This window comes from Mauremys reevesii, linkage group 3 (assembly GCF_016161935.1).
Source record: "Mauremys reevesii isolate NIE-2019 linkage group 3, ASM1616193v1, whole genome shotgun sequence".
NCBI classification, from domain to species: Eukaryota; Metazoa; Chordata; order Testudines; family Geoemydidae; genus Mauremys; species Mauremys reevesii.
In genome coordinates, this window is record NC_052625.1 from 197,222,227 (window position 1) to 197,231,071 (window position 8,845).

Below are 8,845 nucleotides of genomic sequence, written 5' to 3' on the forward strand. Positions count from 1 at the left end.
GTTCATCTATGTGTCTGATCATTCTCTTCATTACTATAGTTTCAACCAATTTGGCCGGTGCTGAAGTTAGGCTTACCAGCCTGTAATTGCCGGGATCACCTCCGGAGCCTTTTTTAAAATTTGGCATCATATTAGCTATCCTCCATCATCTGGTACAGAGGCTGATTTAAGCAATATGTTACATACCACAGTTAGTAGTTCTGCAATTTCATATTTGAATTCCCTCAGACATCCTGGGTGAATATCACCGGGACCTGGTGAGCTATTACTGTTTAATTTATCAATTTGTTCCGAAACCTTAAGGAGGAAGGTTTAGCATTTTGGAGGGGAAAGTGCAGAAAATGTGCATCTTTATTCATAATATTACTGCAATTCATGTAATAAGTAACAACTGCAGGCGTGAATGACTGTGAGTCTCACAGCATGGAGGCGTGACTGAAGCATCTGTAGGCACAGCCAAGCTAGCTTGCTAAAAATAGCTGACTGAAAAGGTGGGTGACGTCGTTTTTACTGGACTAGCTGCTGTTGGTGGAAGGGACAAGCTTCCAAGCTACACGGAGCTTGTCATAACTATGAAGGGAAGGGTAACAGCCTCCTGTGTACAAGATCTAAGCTGGTAATTAAGCTTCGAGGTTCTCATGCAGGTCCCCACATCTATATCCTAGAGTTCAGTGTGGGGAAGGAACCTTGACAGAGCTCTTCTTCAGGTCTGGGGAAGGTAACCGGTGTTTGAGCTAACTACAAGGAGGGACAGACCGTTAAGCATAAAGAGGTTGTAGGAGGCTACTTAAACTGAAGTGGGCAAGAAAGGGTTAGATGGTTAAGCATAAGGGGTTCACACATGCTGCAGGGACCACCCCTACCTGTCTTTTCTCACATCCTGGGACCACAGCTACAACCACACTAAAAACTGCAGGGTAACCATGTTAGCACCAGCACAGGCTGCGGCTCAGGCTAGCATCGCAAGTACATGCCCAGGGCCCCAGGAGGGATCGTACCGGGGCGGCTAGTGCATGCCACTGTGACTCCACTGCTATCTTTAGCAAGCTAGCGAGATCAAAGCTAGCATGGGGATGTCCACACCTGCTGCAGTCACACCTCCCAATTGCAGTGTAGACATACCCTTAGACCTCAAACCATCCAATTTATCTCATGTCAGGCCTGAGCCAAAGCCCCGTTGTAGTCAGCAGGAGTCATTTCCCTGACTTCAAGGGGCTTCGGACCAAGGCGTTCGACCTTTTGGATTGTGGCTTTTAAAAATCAAGGGGCGTCGTGCAGATGGTCAGTTTATCCTATTTCTACTCAGCCATGGCCCGGACAGGAGGAGATGAAAAAATGAAGCTGCTTAAACCTATTTTGGGGTGGGTCTTGTGTTGAAGAGGGCACAAAGGGAGTTTCTCTCTCTCTCGTTCTCTCATAATACATCCCAAGCCAGCACACCGCTTTCTCCAGCCCTGCCCGTACTCTTATAAGGCAAGCATGCTGCACACTTTGACAGGGCTGGTAAGCAGCTGCCGGGACACCTAAGTGACGCTGCCCGATGGAACCTTCAAACCACCATACACGCAGCAGCTCAGGCTTCCTACAGAAGCCTGTAAAGCAAAAGCTCCATCTCAAGCTTGGCTATAGTTAATAACTCAGCCTGCTCCTGTCCTGAGGGCCGCTCCATGGGCTGGGTGCAGAATGTACAGTGGGTGTTGCTCCTACTTCTTTTCTCTCAAATGTTAGGAGGATGTGAAGTAACCTGGCTGAATAAGCAAGCAAGGGAATGTAAGTGAAAGCACTAGGCTGCACCCCTCGTCCACTCCTCCCAGCTGGTAGCCTTGAAAATAAGGGGCTAATAAGGTGGTACGGGGGGGCGGGGAGGGGCATTACAAGTATAATTAAGTTTGACAAGAAGAGAGGGGCGGAAGAGGGAGCTCCATCGCCCTGCAGAGCTAGGGGTTAGGAGAAGAAGGGGTTTCTATCAGCGGACGGAACAGTAGCTGGGGAAGGGGAAGAAAAAATCCCTGCCGGCGTATAGAGATAGCCCGACTGGGGTGAAGGGCTTTGGAATACGCTTGCTTGTTTAGCCTGTTGAAACTAAAGGCAAGGCCAAAAGCAAAACTGTTATTGTTTAGTCTCTACTCTAGTTCCTTCACATTCTCCTAACATCAGTGTAATATTGAACACAGCTTCTGACAAGCGAGAGGCAGTTCAGAGTGCGAGGGCACTGCACTGGATTCATGAGACCTAGGGTCTTTTCCCAGCTCTGCCACTGACCTCCTGTGTGACCTTGGGCAAGTCCGCCCCCCTCTCTTTCCCATCCCATCCTTTGCATGCCTTACCTATTTAGACCGTAATTGCAGGGCGGGGATTGTCTCCTACTACGTATATGTACAGCACCTAGCACCATGGGGCCCTGATTTTAGTTGGGATCTATCGGTCCCTACTGGAATACTAACAACTTTTAATTGCCTGATTTCTTTCCCTGCCAGGAAAATAGCATTTTTAAAAAGAAAGAAAACAGTAGCAAACAGGAGTCTGGCTTTGTCTTTATTGAATAAATACAAATAAACAGATACAATGTTCTTGTACTCTGAGCACTTTCAGGGCCATAAATATAGTCATATAAATAGATCATATAAATAGAGATATAAACATATAACAAGTCTTTGCCATTTCTCCTGGAGTTTTTCATTTATGTCATATTTATGGCAGAAGCCAGTGGGTCCACTTCTCTCGCTTACACTGATGTAAGTCACGAGTGACTCCAGTGAAATCACAGGAGTTATAATGGGATAAAACCAGTGTAAATGAGATCAGAATCAGGCCCAAAGTCTCTTAGTCAGCGCTACACTAGAAACAGTTGCTGGTATAGCAAAGTCGATTAGAGGTGGGGTTTTTTTGCAATATTTCTATAAGAAAAAGCCCTAGTGTAGATGCAGTTATATCAGCATAAAGGTGCATTTGCCAGTATAGTTCATTTCCCTTGCTGAACCAGTATAAGCTATACTGGCAAAAGCACCAGGAGGGTGTCCTGGCAAACTCTTTCTAGTGTAAAGCTAGTCTTGCATTGATTTTCAGTTCTCTATGTCAGATACAGACATGGACACACACAAAATGATTTGGGAATAGAGTTGTGCTCTCTCACAAATCAGAATTTGCATCTTCTTCTGCTTCCCTTCCTTTTGTATGTTGCTTGTCTTCTCAGACTGTAAGCTCCTCAGGACATGGTCCATTCTACTTTTATGTCAGTACAGCACCTAGCACAATGGGTCCCATGATCAGAACCTGGAGGCCCTACCATAATGTAAATATTAATTAATAACAATAATAATCAGCACTGGAAAAAATTCCCCCCTACCCCTCTGCCTGATTTTGTATTGAAAAGTCAGGTTAAATTTCATGAGGATCTGACTGATCAGAGTAATCACAAATTTGTTACACATGTCGTTTGTTACACTGGCAAGCTGTCCATGTGTCTTCCTTGTCCTGACCCTCTTAGGACTGATGTCGGAGAACAGGCACAGCGCAGGTACAGCCTACAGTGATGAGCTGCTTCTCCAGCCGGTAGGAGTGCTGGCAGCCTCTCTGTTCCCGTCGGAGAACGAGGATCTCCTGCTGGATGGGGACGGAGTTCATGCTGTAGTCCTCCTGCCCCAAGGCGTTCACGCAGCTGAAATGGCGACACTTGGCCTCGGCGATCACTTCAGGGAACCGGTTGGGATCCTTGGTAATGCTGTGAATCAAGACACAAAGAGAATGAATTCTGTTACACCGCTATTCCTCGGAGGACAATGCAGATCGGCAGGGTCTGAGTCTCCTCCATGAATCACTCAACAGATCAGTGTTTTTTCTCATCCAATAACCTATTTCCAAATGGGGTGACCAGACAGCAAGTGTGAAAAATCGGGATGGGGGTGAGGGGCAATAGGCGCCTATATAAGACGAAGCCCCAAATATCGGGACTGTCCCTATAAAATTGGGACAACTGGTCACTCTATTTCCAAATGAGGTCAAGGCAGGATGTTTCTAGTGATCAACTTTTAGCCCGAAGCAAACAGATTGATAAGCCTTGTAATTTTATTCTACTTAATAAATAGATGCTATTCTTAGTTCTGGACATGGCTATGTTTACTGTAAATTTGCCCCAAGAATAGGAATATTAGAGTGACCATACCAGATCAGACCAATGGTCTATCTAGTCCAGGATCCTGTCTCCAACAGGGGTGAGAATATCCTGCAGCAGTGAGTTTCCTAGGTTCATTATGTACTGTGCAAAAGATACTTCTATTCATTTTATATTTGTATCCTCTTTGCCCCATTACATGCCTACTGATTCTCATTAGGAGACAAGTTAAAAGGAGTCCCCCTGTGTTATTTATTTTAGAGTGATTTCCTAGAAATGGCCGAAAATTTAGGAGAGTGTTTTTAATTCGTCTGTACCAGACAAATGTAGCTGTGCTCTGGCTGAGGACACCTAGTGAAGTTCCATGGCAAATTCACCCAATACCCTTTGTAAATGCCGAAAGGACACAAAGACCTTCCTGTTTCCGATGGGAATATGCAGATAACTGTGCGGTGCAGCGTGGCCAGTGCATTTCTAGCCAATGGGGATGTGTATGTTACCTGTAATCCCAAGGAGATATAGACCGGTTCCTGACATCATGAGCCATTCTGATTGCATGACTGGAGCTGCTGATGTGTATGTTGACTTTCACACTTAGAGGGAATCTGGAATTCTTTTGGGGCGGGCAGCCGTTGCTCACGCTCTCATCAGTGCCTCCTTCCTTGTTGGGTACAGTCCGTACAGCCCTCCCATGGGCTGAATTCTTAGCCGAGAGCACCAGGATCAGCACTAGCAGCAGTGTCCTGACCTGAAAGAGAGAAACAGCTTTCTTGGTTCTATTCAGATCAGAGTTTGGAATTGACGAGGGCACCAAACAGCTCCCGTGACACCTCACTCGGGAATCCCTTGTGAATCGTGAAAGGAAGAGCAAAGCACAAGTGAAGCATGGTGAATAGTGATTTTAGAGTGAAGGCCAATTCATCCATCCTGGGGAATCAGCGCTGGATTATGGTTACCATTCGTCCGCAACTCTAGCTCAGCTGGGTATAACATACTGGCCAGCACAGCAGTAGAGGCTTATGCTGCTTCCAATGGAAGACAATTCAAAGGTGGACAGAGCCCAGAGTTTTCAAGAAAATCTTTTTTTATGGTTATCTTTGTCTTTAAAATAAATATTTGCACTACGCAGAGATGCCTCTTCTAAGAACAATGACAGGGTCTGCTCTTGGGGGTTGATTATTATCAGGCTAGGATGCACAAGGCTGGATATGGAAGAGAAGCAGCTAGACGCTCCACACTTCTGGAAAATCGGGCCACTTAGGAGCCTGAATATGGATTTAGGTGCCTAACTTTAGACACCCACATTTGAACATTTTGGCTACAGTGACTCGCCCAAAGCCAGCGCTGGCAGAAAGAGAACCCAGGATGCTTGACTCCCTAGCTCAATCTGGAAGGCCACAGCTGCCCACTTGCATTGCCCCAGTCTCTCTTCCACTTCTCCCTTTCCCCCACTGCCTTTTACTGCATCTGGTACAGTACTTTGCAATGCAAAGTCCGGTCCATTCTCCCTGGTCTCTGTGCATGCAGGGGGTTCCAGGGACTCAGCCAAACATTGGAAATGCTGGGGAGGAGGGCACAGTGAAATTCAGCCACAGGGAAGGTGGACACCATCACAAGGAGCAAGCTAAGGACAAACAACGGAACCAGATGGTGGTGCTCTAAGCAGGGTAAAGGCAAAGGGAGCAAATCCAAGCCAATGAGAGACTGACCAGCCAAAGAAAATCTCTGCCCCGGTAAGCAGAAAAGTAAGGCTCAGAGAAAGCCAGCTCCACAAAGGTTGGATTTGGGTCCAGACCTGGATCGTTCCGATCCGATCGTTTCCCAAAGTTCAGGGGTGTTCAGATCGGGGGAATTTGCTGCAGATCCATGTCTACACATGGCCCGGGACATGAAATGAGCACTGGGTGAGCAGGTTTGGATCAGATTTGAGGCTGAAGATTCAGGCGATCGAATCGCTCCTGGGAAGGTTACATCACACACGGGCACCTGAGGAATGCTGCTCGGTCTCTCTTGGCTGAAGCTTTCAAAAAGGGGAGTACAATGCTAAGCAAAGCTTTTAAACCCACGCTGAGGGACCTGATTCTCCAAAGTGCCCCAGCAATCAGGGAGAGCCCAATAGATGCTCAGGGTTAAGCTAAGCTTCAGAGAGGCAGGTGTTTCCTTCACACCCCTCTGCCCCAGCACATCAGCTCTGACTGGCAAGTAGCATCCCCAGCTCGGTCAAATCCAGACAAACCTGCCCCAGCCTCACACTCCTGACCTGCAACAGTCCCTGCTAGGCTAAATCCTCGGCCGTGATGCTGCTCTGCCAAAGTCGCTCAGCCCTCAAACAGTCCCTGCAACCCCTGAGGCCTCCGGCACTGCTCTGCCATAGTCCCTCCACCCTCAAACAGCCCCTGAAAGCCGTGAGGCCTCCTGCACTGCTCTGCCAAAGTCCCTCCGCCCTCAAACAGCCCCTGCAAGCCCTGAGGCCTCCTGCACTGCTCTGCCAAAGCCCCTCTGCCCTCAAACAGCCCCTGCAAGCCCTGAGGCCTCCTGCACTGCTCTGCCAGAGGAACTCAGCGCTGAGCTGGAGGAAATACCCCCTTCTATTCCAGCCCCCAGCCTGCCTTTGGCAGAGCTGGCAATCGTGCCAGCGGGGTCCTGCGGTTTTGTGGCACACACAAAGACAGCACTGCCATCCCAAAGCCCTCGGCAATCATGGGTCAGGCCCCGGCAATCAGGAGATTTTTAAGAAAATAATTATTATTGGCCGCTTTTGATTTGGCTTCTGTTTGGAGGGCGGTTGGGGGTGGGGTGCACTCATTTCATGTGCTCAAGCTCTGCTATGCTGGACACACCCTTTTTCTTTTGAGTGAAAGCTGAGACGCTGACGCAACAAAACAGCGAACGTTGCAAGGGTGCTGATGCCATCACGGGCTGTGCAAGGGGAAAACCCAGACACATTCCTATTGAAGACAGGATTCAAACCCACATTTGTCAAAGGTTACAGCCGGGTGACGGGGCAACACAGCACCCAGGCAGGTGCCAAGGACTAAGCGTGCCCGGCAACCCAACAGAGGGACAGTCATAGCTGAGCTGCTGCGGCACTGCGGGAAGAGGTGCCTGCCTCGCTGAAGCTTCACATAACTAAATCAGGCTCGCATTGACTCCCCTGGGTACACAGCCCTTTTGAAAAATCAGTGGATAAGGGCACTGAGCTGAGAGTCAAGGTTCTGTTCTCAGCTCTGACACTGAGCTGCTTTGTGTCCTTGGGCAAATCACCACCTTCCTTTCAGCTTCTCTCTCCCCGCCCAGCCTTTGTCTGCTCAGAGTGTAAACTGTTTGAGGCAGGGACTCATAGACTTTAAGGCCAAGAGGGACCATCACGATCATCTAAGTCCGACCTGCTGCACATTGCAGGCCATGGAACCTCACCCACTCACTCCTGGAATAGATCCCTAGCCTCTGGCGGAGTTACTGACATCCTCAAATCATGGTTTAAAGATTTCAAGTAACCGAGAATCCACCATTTACACTCGTTTAAACCTGCAAGTCACCCAGATCCCATGCTGCAGAGGAAGGCGAAAAAAACCTGAGGGTCTCTTCCAATCTGACCCAGGGGGAAATTCCTTCCCGACCCCAAATATGGGGATTAATCTGATCCTGAGCATGTGGGCAAGATCCACCAGCCAGACACCTGGGAAAGAATTCTCTGTAGTCACTCAGAGCCCTCCCCATCTAGTGTCCCATCACTGTCTCTGTCGCTGAACTTATACAGGGCCACTCCCAATCCGGGCCAGTAAGTGGCGCTGTCATTACAACTAAATAACAACAATGCACAGTCCTGTCCCCCACAGAAGGGCTCCTCTCAGAACAGGCTTGGGTACGTTATTGAAACAGCAAAGGGCAGCTTGCACTGCCACCGCCTGCGCTGTAGCCCCTCTCTGGTGGAGAAATGGCAGAGGTAAGCCCCCCAGGGCTGTCCACCCAGCACTTCTCACCGGCACAAAACCCACTTGGGAAAGCTTTAAAGAAAACCCCCAACTCGTCCCACTGCCCGAGGGCTTAACCGCGTTGCCTGTGAGCAGCTCCCACTGCAGGCAAGAGGAGTCATTCATAAGCAGCACTGGCATAAGGGGGACCTTGGTAGGGTGACCAGATAGCAACTGTGAAAAAACGGGACAGGGGGTGGGGGGTAATAGGACCCTATATAAGAAAAAGTCCCCAAAAATGGGACTGTCCCTTTAACAACGGGACGGATGGTCACCCTAGCCCTTGGTTTCCGAAGGAGTGAGATTTTATTTATTTAACCAGTGGCCACCTGGGTTAAATAAAAGTACTCACCAGTGAGGGGTGTCTTGCACAAGCCATCGCGATCTCTCTCCTGCTGCAGATCTGGACTGTGTGAGGCAGGGAGTGAGTATCCTTCCGCAGGAGGTCTTTCAACCTGAGTATATCTATCAGCCCAGCGACAGCTCCTTTTTATAATGGTTTTCAATCACTCCCATCATTTCCATTGCAGTGCAGAGGTAGCTTCCCTGCCCTTACTTGCGGTTCTGGGTCATTTGACGTTTTCTATGCCACATCCGCAGGCTGTCACAGGGCGGGAGGCAGAAAGGAAAATACATGTGATGAACCAACTACCCAGCTATCGGAATCCCAGACCAACTGATCAGATGCAGATAAAGCGATAAATAAGAGATAAACTAGCCCTAAAGAGATGTAGAATGGTGCCATCCGTTTTTGCACTTG

General features: G+C 48.6%; 1 protein-coding gene across 1 annotated transcript; it reads right to left on the reverse strand.

Annotated features, from left to right (window-relative positions):
• Positions 1-3,483: 3,483 nt before the first annotated feature.
• Positions 3,484-8,475, reverse strand: LOC120401833 (interleukin-17F-like). The gene is made up of 3 exons (XM_039532069.1): positions 8,438-8,475; positions 4,612-4,859; positions 3,484-3,721 (listed from the first exon to the last, which is right to left on the reverse strand). Exons 1-3 carry the CDS (start codon positions 8,462-8,464, stop codon positions 3,484-3,486), a joined length of 513 nt encoding a protein of 170 aa, XP_039388003.1. The 5' UTR covers positions 8,465-8,475.
• Positions 8,476-8,845: the final 370 nt, after the last annotated feature.